Genomic DNA, 13,026 nt, shown 5'->3' with positions numbered 1-13,026 from the left:
ATCCATGTTTTAGCAATACACGTAGCTTTGCCTTTCTTTGACTGAATGTCAGATTGTGATATATTGTATATTTTAAAGTATTTACCCTATTTATATACTGTATGTTACTGTTAAAATAAATATAAATTCCAGTATCTGTGGCTAAGTTCATGCTGTGAGGGAGAATGGAGATCACTGTTTAATGTTGCCGAAGATAAATGAGGCACTGGCAGTGTCTAGAGCTAAGATAAAAACAAGACCTATGAATAGAAGGACCTGATTTATCTGTCATTTGTTGGTCTTGTTTTGTGCAGCCCTCTCTCCTGATTTCCGCCCATGCTAAGTGAACAGAGGCTGCTCCTAGGCTGCAGCCCTTAACTTGCTTTACATTTGCACTCACAAATGGAAGTTTCCCGTTTGTGCTCTCTGTGACACTTGGTTTTTTTTCCCCCTGAGACCAGATGGATCTGTCTGCCTGGCACAGTTCTGTACAGCCATCCATCACGCAATCTCTATGCACTTCCAGGTATTAGCAATCCCATAGCACCTAAAATTGTAAGTCTCATGGAGATGTGTTCTGTTAACTCTGAAATTATTAGTTTTCACTGTAATGCTTAGTTTTCACCTTTCCTCCCCTTCCACAAGGAAAGGTTTTTGTTATTTTCTTTTCTTTTTTTCCCCCCAAGGTCTCGAATAAAACCTGAAATGTAGCCCAGACCAGTGTGGGAGCTGCCTGTCATAATACGAGACGTTCTTCCTCCTTTAAAATAGTTGAATTGTGCAACATAAGGTTCACCAGTTCTCCGAAATTATGCCGCTTCTTTACTTAGAAATGTTTGGCAGCCCATCTAAGACTGATGGAGGAGTTTGCTGTGAAGTGCATATGGAAAAATACTGTCTCCCTGATGGGGCAGGTATACTGGCTTACTAGAAACCACCAAACTAATAAACCACAACACTGAAGTCTATACATGGACTTGATAGTGTGTGGAACTGTGCTGTCCCAACTGACTGTGGTCCTAATAGATGAGCATCCGGGCACCTTGCAGTCTAATGCGTCCTGTCTTTGCAGTGCCCAAGGGAGCCAGGGAAGTGCTGTCATCTCGCACAGGAAACATGGCAGAGCAATGAACTAAACCCGGGTTGCCAGCGCATTAACAACAGGTGGCATGTCCCTCCATCTGCTTTCACCTGGGTCATGATGTTTGAGGAACATTTTCCCCTCTTCACTTTTAACACTTCAGTAAATTATGTGTGGCTCTTCTCTGCTTTCAGGTTCACTTCCGATTCCCCCCCACCATTACCTGGGGCCTGTGACCAGGGCTTGCATTTCCTTCAAAGGGTGACTGAATTTCTTTGTCTGGATAACTCATATGCTGCACTTGATGTCATCAGGAAGCAGGTAAATAATGGCACCCCTCTGAGTTGGTGGAGGCAGATACATGTAGAGGACTAGCATGATCCTCAGCTCCATGGAGTTTACTGTAGCTGCTGAGTTAGCTAGTTGGGACTCCTGCATAATGGCCACGTCTACACATTCATTAAGTATTAACCTAGTCTATTAGTACCACTGGAGGATGCAGACCTTCGTGCACAAGTCGGTCACATCCAATCTTATGGTTAAGCTTTGAGGCATCAGGTTGAGTGGAATAAGGATGTCAGCAACGTCCTGCACATGAGGACAGGAACTCTTCTCTGAAATGCAAGTCATTGCCTCTTGTGTTGAACAGTCCCTTCAACAGCCCTCCTTAATGGTTGGTTCCCTGACTAGGTGGCTTCCTGCATTTCCAGATTGCTTCTTCCCCAGCAGAGGACACCTATGGCTTTACACAGCAGCTAATGAAATATGGAAAATCAGCTCCTTCATTGCTAAAACAAGCCTATGTGATTTTTGCAGTAGGGATGCAATTCTCTATCGGTCTCTAGGATAGTTTAAAGACTTCTAAAAGAGGGAAGTCATTTCCCATGAAACACTTTTTTTCCAAAAGGGTTTCTGGGAAAAGTTCTTACTCATTTCATCTATTTTAAATCCATAAGGGTACATAACATCAAAGAGGAAGTAACATAAAAGTTTTCTAGGGAAACCAAAGTCCTATGATTTCATATTTTCAGATCCCACTTGTAGCAGTGCTTTGTCTAGCTGCACTGAAATATACACATGGGATAGGCCCAGACTGAACCACTGTTGTCTCTGAAGTTAATGGGAAGTGAATACATAGCTCAGTTGCCTTGTATGCTGTGACATCTTGCATCTTGTTCATGCAACCTAGTGGCGCTGGGAACTGAAATGCTGAGTTTTTCACTGTGTGAAATGAGTTTTTCACAAAGAAAAGACGCTTTGGAAAAGAAAAGGCCATAGAAGTGCTGCCGGAAAGGAAGCTGAGACACTGTTTCTTTCCAGTGACGTTAATAAAATAGTACAAGTAATAGATTGTAATATTTTTACCAAGTATGCAATATTATGTTAGCACACTGGTCTATAACACCTTAAACGTGCATCAACCGGTGTGGTTGCAAGCAAATATTCCAGCTGCAGAGAGAGATGCAGTTGCGTCTGAGGTGGGGCATGGGAATGGATAAACCCTGCAAAAGGAAGTCTGCCTCGGTTCATGAAAGGATGTTGTGTACTGTTGCAACAGATGGGAGTATGGAGGTACGTTTTCAGCAGCCTGAAAGCAGCGCTGTATTTTGGTCTCAGCTTCTCAAGAAGGAGAAAGGAAGTTCAGGAGCAGTTACTGAATCTAAGATACCATGATTGGTGCTCCATCATGATCACTCAGATTTCCCCACAATCTCATGTTGTCACATTACCAGCAGTTTGGGCAGTGGAATAACTGAGACTGGTGAATGTTTGACTTGACTCGAGCTGCTGTATTCTGGGGCTGATGTGGTTTATGCACAGAGAATTTCTTCCCCTATGCATCAGTAAGTTGATTTTTAGTGTAGACTTTATTATGCATCTAAAGCACACTTTAAGAAGGGCAAATGAACCCATGACAGAAAACCCAAAGCTGAGCTCATTCAATACTTTGGTGACCTAGAGAAATACCCTATAGGGCACTAGCTAGCAGAGAGGATTACTGAAGTGTAACAGGCTGTGGTGTTTTCACTGCTGTGCTACTAATTTCATCCCTCTGCTTTGCTTTGCTTAGCAGTGACCCCAGGCCCGAGTTAGTGGAGGGTGATTTGGAGGCCCAGACGGTGTGAAGTGGTGCCTTCATTTGGAGACCAACATCTCACCAACCCCACCGCAGTGCGATGCTTCTGCTGATTTTCCTCAATGAAGAACTCATGGATTTGATGCTGAGGATCCTGCTGTCCCAATGGTTGCTGTGTCCCCAGCTGCTCTTTGCAGCTTGTGTGCATTTCATTTCACAGCCTGATCATCTCCCATTCTGAACCTGACAGTACAGGACCTCAGGGCAACATTTCCTCATTGCTTTAGGGCTGGGAAGATGTGCAGCTCTGAGACAGATCCTTATTGTGCCCTTGCTAGATAGGGTCACTAATCAGGCTGTTAGTGAAATAACACTTCAGACCCTGGTCGTTCCTGGGCTGTGAATCCACCAGTCCTACTAATGTGCCACCCTTCCAGCTTGCTTAAAGCTGGTTCGCTAGGCCCCTGCACTCGGCAAATAAGTGGCAACAGGAAACTACTCCAAGTCCTCTTTCACTGCATTATATTCATGACCTTGGCGGCTACTTCTGTTTGAACAACTCCTCCTGCCTACCCCTCTCACTGGCCTTTTGCAGCACGTGCTAATTTTTTAAAAAGAACAGATACTTGCTTCCACACTACCCTGCATTTCACAACCCACGCCTTAATTAAGCACGGGTTGGCCATTAAATTTACTTTTCCTTGGTGTACAAGAGGAGAAGCCCCCTGCTTGGGGAGTGCTACAGGTGCTTTGCTAATGCAAACAGGAAAGTTGTCAGCTCCCCTTGCAAATATTAAGGCTTTGCTTTGTACTGAAAGAGCTGTGATGCTGCTAGTGGGGAGAGGCACCTCTGCTCTCTGTTGGAGAGAGTCAGAACTGCACAGCCATGCATCAGAGGCCCTGCGCTGCTCGGGGCTATAAGGCTTACGGAGTTTTCCTGGCTTAGAGCTCTGGGCACTAGAGATGCTAAGGTCTGCCCCAGCTGCTTAATATAAGGACTTAGTGGTGGTAAGGAGGGGCCTACACTAAAACAGCTGCATCCATGCCAACTCTGGGAGTTGAAATGCTGCCCTGATATCAAGGGTATAGGTCATAGCTGTGTTGGTCTAAGAACTTGGGCAGACAAGATTCTTTGGGTAAACCAACTCAAATAGTTGGAAAAAAATTTCTTTGCAAGCTTTTGGGTATATACACCCTTTGGCAGGCTTAGAAATCCCCATGAATCGCACACCCCTAGTTATGACATATCACCCCTCCCTGGAACCTGTACAGAAAGCCCTCAAACCATTGCAACCCATGCTGGAAGAAGACCCAGTTCTTAAAGAGATTGTCCCAGAACCCCCCATCTTAGCCTTTAAGCAAGCACCAAACCTTGCCAACCTCATCACCAGAAGCAAATTTCCTATGGCCCAGAACATACCGAATGGACCCAGGCCATCCATGACAAATGAATAACCTGCCAAAATATCTCCACCACTCCCACAATAACTACACACCATAACAAAACCATCACCTCCAGAATTGTAATATAGCTCATCCAGTGCACCGAATGCCCTGATGGAAAATCTGTAGGAGAAACCAAAAAAACCAACTGTATCCCACAATGAATGCACACCGAAAATCTATCAAAGACAAGAACATCCAATTACCGGTGGGGGCACACTTCTCATAAGAAAACCACTCTCTCTCCAATCTCTCAGTTCTAATCCTCAAAGGGAATTTACAAAAAAACATCTAATAATTAGAACGAGCCTATGAGCTTCACTTCATCAACCTCCTGGATACAAAAAAATCATGAACTAAATATAGACATTGGATTTATGACACATTATAACCTGCCTACTATCTGACACCCCAGGAAACCTTTCTCCTATTTATCAGCTATATTCTTATCACCAGGTCTACATTCCCCTTTCCCTCCTCCCCATTGGCAACGCATAGGGGGTGCACGGGGTGCACGTGCACCCCCTGAGCATGGCAGCACACCCCCTGCAAAAAGGCGCTGCCAGCAGTGCCTGTGGGCAGTTGCTGCTCACCACCCCCTGCTGGCAGCATCTGCAGCTGGTCTGCAATTGCCACTGGCCACTGCCGACGCTGCCAGTGGCATCTGCGAGTGGTCACCAACCACGGGTTGGTGCTCACCACCCCACCTTCCACCACTGACAGCGCTGCGGCCGCCTGCAGGAGCTCCCTGCTTGCCACCACCAGCACTGCTGCCGTCTGTGGGAGCTCGCCATGCCCCCCCAGCTTCCAGAGGCACACAGCGTTCATGCTTCCCCCTCACCCCAAACCTGTATCTCACCCATTGACTGTCTCAGTTTGCATTTTCACTGACTGCCTCTCTTGTATGCATACCAGCCTCTGGCTTCTTTTCTATTCCATCCAGGAAGCGCACCGACCAACTGCAGATGCTTCCTCAGCTTGACAAGTATGTATGTACCTGCAAGCTTGCAAAGAATAATTTTTTCCAACTATTTTAGCTGGCCTAATAAAAGATATTAGGTTTACCCAAAGAACCTTGTCTGTCCAGGTGTCAAGGACAACTTGTACCAGTGCATCCTGTTCTGGTGCAAGGTGCTTCCAATTGGTGCAGCACAGTGCAAAAACCCTAAGCCTTGGGCCTTGTGTGCATACATGGCTTTACACCAGTGCAGCAAAACAGTACCCCCCCCCCCCCAAATGTGGACCCAGCTATATCAGCCTAATGGTGCTGCTACTGCCATGGGAAGGGGAATCACTGTACACGTACTGGTTGAACTGCATTCAACATAGGGCTTGCATCTATCTGGCCATACCTTGCCCCTATTGGCAGAGGTGGAAGAGCGAGGACAGCCCAGCCCTGAGTCAGGGTGTGTTAGGGCCTTTAATCTTGTGCACAGCGGATATAAACCCCTCTTATTGGATCTAGGAGCCTCTATACCTGTTCTGTACTCTTTAAACTTGTACCACATAATACTGAGCAAGCCTTTTTTGGGGGAAAAAAAGTTCAGTTTTCCAGCCTGTGCTACTGCACTTGCTCCCCATGCATTTGCCCAGCCAAGCAGACCTGCACATGAGCTTTTCTTTGGGTTGATCTGTCTCAAAAGGGCTGAGTTGCAGCCGTTGCTGTTCATGCTCTGCACTTCTCGAAACCATGCTGAGCTGTACCCTCCAACCACGAAGCAAATGCTCTGAAAGCTTTTGTAGCACATCAAATGAACAGAAAAGACACCCACTTCCTCAAACGCTAAGAACGCACATGCAGAAGCAACAAAACCAGAAGCTATGTTATCTATCAGTGCTTTTCAGTGCTGCCCAAGCAAAGGGCTGAAACAGCTTCTCTGAAGAGGAGTTACTGAAGTGGGACTGGCCGAAGGTAAAAGAAGTGGCTTATGTTGCCTCTAAAAGGCAAGTGACAGCTTTGCAAGAAAATATTAAGATAGAGAAGAGGAAAAATTTAGAAAAGTCCTTACATGGGGTTTCCTCAGAGGAAGGAGGAAGAAGTGCATTGGCAAATCAACCTCAATCAAGACTTCATTTTTTTCAACCTCACGCAGGAAGGAACGAAGAGAGGGCGCAGGGCTGGAGGTGGAGAATAAGTGTTGCCATTCAGACCTTAACGTAAACCTGTTTCCCCATCAGAAAAGCAGAGCATCCTGGTTCAAAATGTCCCTCAAGCTGCCACGCAACTGGGATTTCAGCCTGAAAATGGACACAGCAAAAATAGGTACCGTTCTTGTTTCTTTCTGCCTCTAAACCCTGGCTTGAATGAGAACCTGATCTGGCAACTGAGGAAGTGACTTCTTTGTCAGAAGCCAGAGGGGCTAGGTCCTTTGCTGATGTAAATCAGCCTCACTCTGTTGAGGTTTATTTACACTGATTTACGCCCAGCTGGATGGCTTTTGAGTACAGCCTCTCAATAACCCCAGATCTGAAAGAGATCATTGTGCGCTCCCCAAAATTGGCTTGGCTGGTTTCAAAGATGCTGGCAACCCAACATTTGACTATGTTTATTTGAAACCTGGCCCCTCTGGGTTGCTGAATAAATGACAAGTTCAATAGTCTGATTACAGGGGCAGGACACCTGCTCTGCCACTAACCCATTGTGTGACCTTGGTCAACTCCCCTAGGCCAGAATTTTCAGAAGGGCTCATCAGCTTTGGACACTGAGCGCTTGAAAAGCTGCCACTGATCCATTTTAAAAGCTCAGATTCTCTCTCCCCTTCTGTGCCTCTGTTCCCCACCTGTGAAGTGGAGTTCATGATACTTATATAACATACTTGAGAGTCCTGGGATAGAAATGTACTGCACTACTGCTACCTTGTGTGTTAGTGAGCCTAACTGACCTTTGAAGGTGATGTGGGTAGAAGGCTCTGGGCAGGCCCAGAGACATATATGAGCCATAAAATTTAAGCTGAGGCCTAGCGTGTGGTTTGGAGCCCTCCAGAGTGAGTGAGTCTTTTGAACTGGGTGTACAGCTAGGCTGAAAGCGACACACAAAGCTCTGATTCTGGTGCGGACTCGTGTGTTTGGACACCACAGGGATGGGCACAACCACCATGTCCAGACTGAAGAACTGGTCAGGGTACACGTCATCCCTGCCCACTGTTGGGTGGCAGTCTGGAGCTCAGAGCTTTACTTGTGGCTTTTTTCTGTATGGCATCCTGGTGTTCTCCCTGTTTGCAGTGTGATGCTAGTTTGATTGATGCACCTGATGCCGTGCTAGTTAAGTATTCTTGGTATAGAAATTCTGTATTCTCTGTTAGAGTGCATGTGTGTCTACCTGACTACAGCAGTGCACGCACAAATGCCTGCAAGTCTGCAGTGAATGAAAGGGCTCCAATCACGGCCTTAGTGAAGGGCTCCTTTTGTCATCAATAGAAACTTCGCCCCCATCATGAGTTTCAAGACAGTCAGAGGCCCCGGCTAACAGGAAAATGCTGACATTAGGACTCCCACGAATGCCTTCAGAGTCCTGCATTGTGGATAATGCAGCTGCTAAAACCCTCCACAGCTGGAGTGCTTGGTGTTTTTTTTCCAAGGAAGGTTTTGTTCAAAAAAGGATCTTTTTACCATCTTAATCTAAAAACTCCCAGACTGTTGCACAGTGCAGTGGGGTCCCAGTCCCTGACTGGCACTCCTATGCTCCACTGTAACGCAAATAATAATGGCAATAAACAATAAATACAATAAACCAATCTATACAATAAACCAACCTTAATTGGCAACTGCCTGTTATCACAGACCGCCCCAAACCTCTTGCTGAGTAAGCCCAGCTCTTCTCCACCCTTCCTCAAGGCTGCCACCAGTGAGGAACCTAATTCTGACAGGCCCATTGAAAAAATGATGTGCAAGCTTCTTGTGCTAGCATTGAACTTGGTAGGTGGGAATTGGCACACATTGCCTGCACTAAGAGTTGCCCAGAACTACCAAGGCTGTAGCTACGTCTATGCGGTTGCTGGCTTCTCACAGCACTACTCCCCAGCATAAATGCCACCAAGCTCTGTTTGGGGCTTGCCTCTTGGCCAAGGACTGAAGGGGGCACGTGTCTGTCTGGCCCCTCCTTTGCCTCATGCACTGCCCATTTACAGGGTCTCAGAAAAGAGTCTTTAAGACAAAGTTGACTCAGGCTATTACTAAAGTATTGCCCCAGCCCCTATTGCCTGCATCCAAACCCCACTCATGCAAATCTCATGATGCTTTCACAGCCAGCATGGCTGAGTTGATGTACCATAGTTCACAGTGTATAAGTTTATGCTGTGTATAAGTCAACCCCATATTTCTGATCAAAAAAGTTAGGATTTTTGTAGATCTGGTGTATAAGTCAACCCACATTTTATAATGATCCATTTGTCAAAAAATTCTGTGTACGGTAAGTATTCTCTTGTAGCGGGAAGCATTTAGAATGAACAACTGCCCCCGTGATCGTTTCTGACGATAGTCAAGCAGCGGTTTACAACAGTTTTGATGACTGTTTCAAAGATGAATTAAACTTTGAAACACAGTACTTTTCTTATTTCAAAGTATTGATCTGGTGTATAAGTTGGGGTGGAAATTTAAGGGTAAATATTTTGGCTTCAAACTTCAACTTATACACTGTCAAATATGATAAGTGATATGGCTGATGTAAGTGATACAGCTGAACTGATATGTGAGCAGCCAGATAGCACTTTGATTTGGGCTGGTATCCCCACCCTCTTTGGAGTGGGGATGCCAGATAAATATTGAATGTCCCTCAGTGCCTTCCTACTATTCCCCTGTGCTCTGAAATGACAGACAGGTTCTCCAAGCCGCAGAGGAAGGCCTGCAGTGCAGCTCAGCTTAATGTGATGCAAAGGAGCACGGGCTAGGCCACTGGATGTCCCAGTAATCCATCAAGGTTCATACAGCACCAGCGGGGTCATGTTCATCCAAGTGTGGTGATTCGCAACCCTGCTATGTTAACTAGAGTTAACTGCTACAAAGAGAGAACCTGATTACCTGAGTGGCATGCTATGTACTTGCTGTATGCATTTGCATCAACAGGAAATAGTGTCATAACTTGCAGATGTCACTCTGCCCACAGCCCTAGCAGATAGAGGCGAATATCGAAAGCCATGGGAAAGTAGCTTCTTGCTGAGGTAGCTGCTCGTATCCAATGCTATCCCTTCAGCAGCTGGCTTCCAGCTCGGGACTGTGTCTGCTCTCAGGAACGGCGTGCCACTTGGAATGGAAAACTGATTTTTGCAATAGGGGTTTAACAAAGACATGGGGCTCCATGCCTGCAAGCTGGTTTTGCTTTCAGTAGGATCAAGAGGTCTTGTATCCGCCAGCCTCTGACAGACAGAAGTCACGGAAACAATAACACAACTGTAGAGTGCGGTGGGAAAGTCGGAGAGAGTGCTGTGGTACGGCAGAGGCTGGGGACAACATAACAGAGAAGGAAAGAGAAACAGATGATGGCTCAGACTTAGATTTGGTCAGGTGAAATATCCCCCAGATTTTGGTTTGGGGTGTAGCAAGATCTGATTCTCCCCTCACTTTACACAAGCAGAATTTAGAGCACCGCTGCTGTGTGGTACTAATGCCACCATCACCATCAAAAAGCTGCCTACGTGGCACGTTCTGGCCGCTATAGGCCAAGGTGGGCTCCAGAGGGAGTGCATCTGAAGCAGAGACAGTCCACAATTCTTTTTCAATGGACAACCCAGTTTTCACTAAAGGATTTCCCCCCCAAAAAAAGTCTGTTCTTCATGGAATATTTTGATTGTTGTTTGAAAAACACAACCCCCATTTTCAGCTGAAAACTGAACTAGTTTCATCTTACAGTGCTGCTGCAGCACATCCTAGCAGCTACAGTTTAGATGTCTTGTGCTCCTGTTCTCCTCCACGGGCTGTGACTCAGCCTGCTAGACTGCATCTCCTATGACATTCACTGTTAAAAAAACAGGCCTCATTTTTGTCTGTTGAGCTTCAGCTTTTAACTTCTGGGACTCATTATGCTGTGTTAAAGACCCAGTTAAAATCAGAATCTGCTTCATACCCCAGTGCGGTAAATGGAGCAAGTGTCTTCATTCCTATATACTCTTCCACCTACTTCTTTTATGTCCCAGCCCTACCACCCAGCTACAAGCTGTTCACATTGGGAGTGACAACAGAAGAAGAGATACAGGAAGAGGCATAGCTCCTGTCCACCTTATCCTGGAACATAGTTACTTCCCCAGCCTTGGACTGGCTGCCTCGTTCAAAAGCACCTCTGGGTCAAGGAGGACCCAGCTGCCAGCATCTCAGGTGCAGCTGCAACTGCCAAGCTTGCGCTCCCCTCACGTGCAGCTGACACGCACCAGCTGAGTATACACAGATGTGCGATAGCCTGAGGACAACTTATCAGTGGCTCGTGCAGTGTGTTGAGCTCCACGTGCTTTGGGGTTACTCCCCCCTCCAACATACACCCAGTGACCTCCAGCGTGTGGCAGCAGAAATGTCCTATCAACAGAAGGGCAGTGCCCAGCTTGTCCCTGTCTTACGAACAGGGGCTTTGTATGCCTACGAGTCCTGCCCACCAAATCCTTTGTTTCACTGTCTCCCATGTCCGTCCTAGGAAACTAATTCTGACTGTACAGTTGCTCAGTAATTCCACAGCCTCACTGGCCTCCTGATCTTGTCTTCCTGACTTCAGTTCACGTGCGTCTCATCTCATAGTTGTTGACATTGAACCTCTGGTGCCCAGGGTCAGGGCACATTCCACCTGATGCTTAGAAAGGAGAAGCAATTCCTTTCCCTGGGCAGTCACACGTAGCTTAACTTAGAGTTTATTTTATCTGGCTTTAAAACAAACCCGTGTCTGCTCAGTCCTTCTCTTGCCTTAAAAAGATCATAGAAAATTAGAGTTGGACAGGACCTCAGGAGGTCACATCTAGTCCAAACCCCTGCTCAAAGCAGGACCAGCCCCAACTACATCATTCCAGCCTTGTATGAAATTCAGCCTTGTATGAAATCCAGCCCCTTCTGCATCTGATATGGAAGGAAGCTACTTTTACAAACTAGGAATTACCTGAGGAGCATGATGCTAACTGGAGCTAGTCAGTATTTCTTGAAAATCCAGCAACTGATTGGAGGGTTGCTTGGCTATGTAAGGATTTTGTTTTTTGTTTTGAGGTTTGTCTGTTTTTTAGAACCTGAAAAAATGTCAAGGAAAACGTGACATTTTAAGGAAAAAAAATACTAATTTCTACCAGAAAAAAAGTACCAGTTTTAATTGACTAAAGCAGCAAAACCAATCCCTTGCTTAAAAAAAGCATTTCAACCATCTCTAATCCTAACCGCCAAAGTGCCCACTTTGCCCAGGAGAGCAGCTGGCTTTGGAGATGGTTAGAGCCATGGGCACTGATTTTTCAGCGCAGCGCCTGTGGGAAGATCCTGGCCTGTCTGTAGAACGGCAGCACTGCTTGAGGGCCAGGATGGACCCAAATTGGTGTTGCCACCTCTGGTGCAGCCTGTAGATTACGCTGCCAAAGCAGGTTTTGCAGATACTTCTCTGGTGCTGCTGTGACCCCCCTGTAATTTTTATCCTCATGGCTGCTTTAAAATTAGAATAAACATAAAGCTTCTTCCAGACCCACTGAATAATTAATCAGTCACACTGGCAACCTCTGGGATGGCCTTCACACAGAGAGGTCTTACTGCATTATCCATTTTGGCACAGTTCAAGTGGTATAATTTCCTCCAGAGTGAATGCGGTCCGTATGAAGGTGCCATATAGATGACCCGCTCAGTGAGAAAGGAACAGCATGCACCCATAGAAGGCACTTCTGTATTCTCCGATAACTGGCCACATCTACATGTGCGCCCAACTGCACAATAACAACTGCTAAAATAAATGACAGCACAGTCCCAGTGGTGCACTGGTCGTTTCTGACCCTACTGCGCAGTAGCTCATTGCTGCGATGCAGTAGCATCGGCATCATGGTTTGTGCCCACAAATGCTACATCACCATAGTGTCTCATGTAGACGCGCCGGCTGTGTCTGAACTTGGGCTGGTACCAGTTTAATCCTTTTAATCAAAAATCACTCTTTGCTTTGCAAACAGTGTGCTCAGGCTGGTACAAAAATTGCATCTTAATGAAACGAAACTCTGATCCAATTTTCCTCACTGTCAGCTTCTCCAAAGCCAGCAGAGGGCACTGCTTTGCAGCCTACCTATTTTCCACTTGTCCCAGCATGAATAGTTGGGGTACTGCACAGAAAGCATGATGTTACGTGGACTAAGTCTAAGCATCAGGCATTACCTGACTGGTTGGCTGAGACAGGCCTGGCAGGACAGTGAAGGGAAGTGGTAGTAATTCACACACACTCCTTTTCATATGCAAGAACAGCTTTGGCAAAGTGGTGCTGCTCACAAAGACTTTCATGTGTCCTGTGTGGACAGGC

The 13,026-nt window shown here is 46.2% G+C and overlaps 1 protein-coding gene across 1 annotated transcript in view; it reads left to right on the top strand.

Moving 5' to 3' along the window:
* Positions 1-6,408: 6,408 nt before the first annotated feature.
* Positions 6,409-13,026, top strand: part of ARHGAP25 (Rho GTPase activating protein 25) — a 43,369-nt gene continuing 36,751 nt past the window's right edge. The window contains exons 1-2 of the mRNA XM_019545940.1: positions 6,409-6,492; positions 6,759-6,843. Of these exons, the coding sequence (XP_019401485.1) occupies positions 6,783-6,843 (61 nt within the window). The 5' untranslated portion in view covers positions 6,409-6,492; positions 6,759-6,782. The remainder of the gene's footprint in view (positions 6,493-6,758; positions 6,844-13,026) is intronic.

This window comes from Crocodylus porosus, unplaced genomic scaffold (assembly GCF_001723895.1).
Source record: "Crocodylus porosus isolate Cpor-Errol unplaced genomic scaffold, CroPor_comp1, whole genome shotgun sequence".
NCBI lineage: Eukaryota > Metazoa > Chordata > Crocodylia > Crocodylidae > Crocodylus > Crocodylus porosus.
Note: the sequence above shows the minus strand (reverse complement) of the source record. Positions and strands in the feature narration are given on the sequence as shown.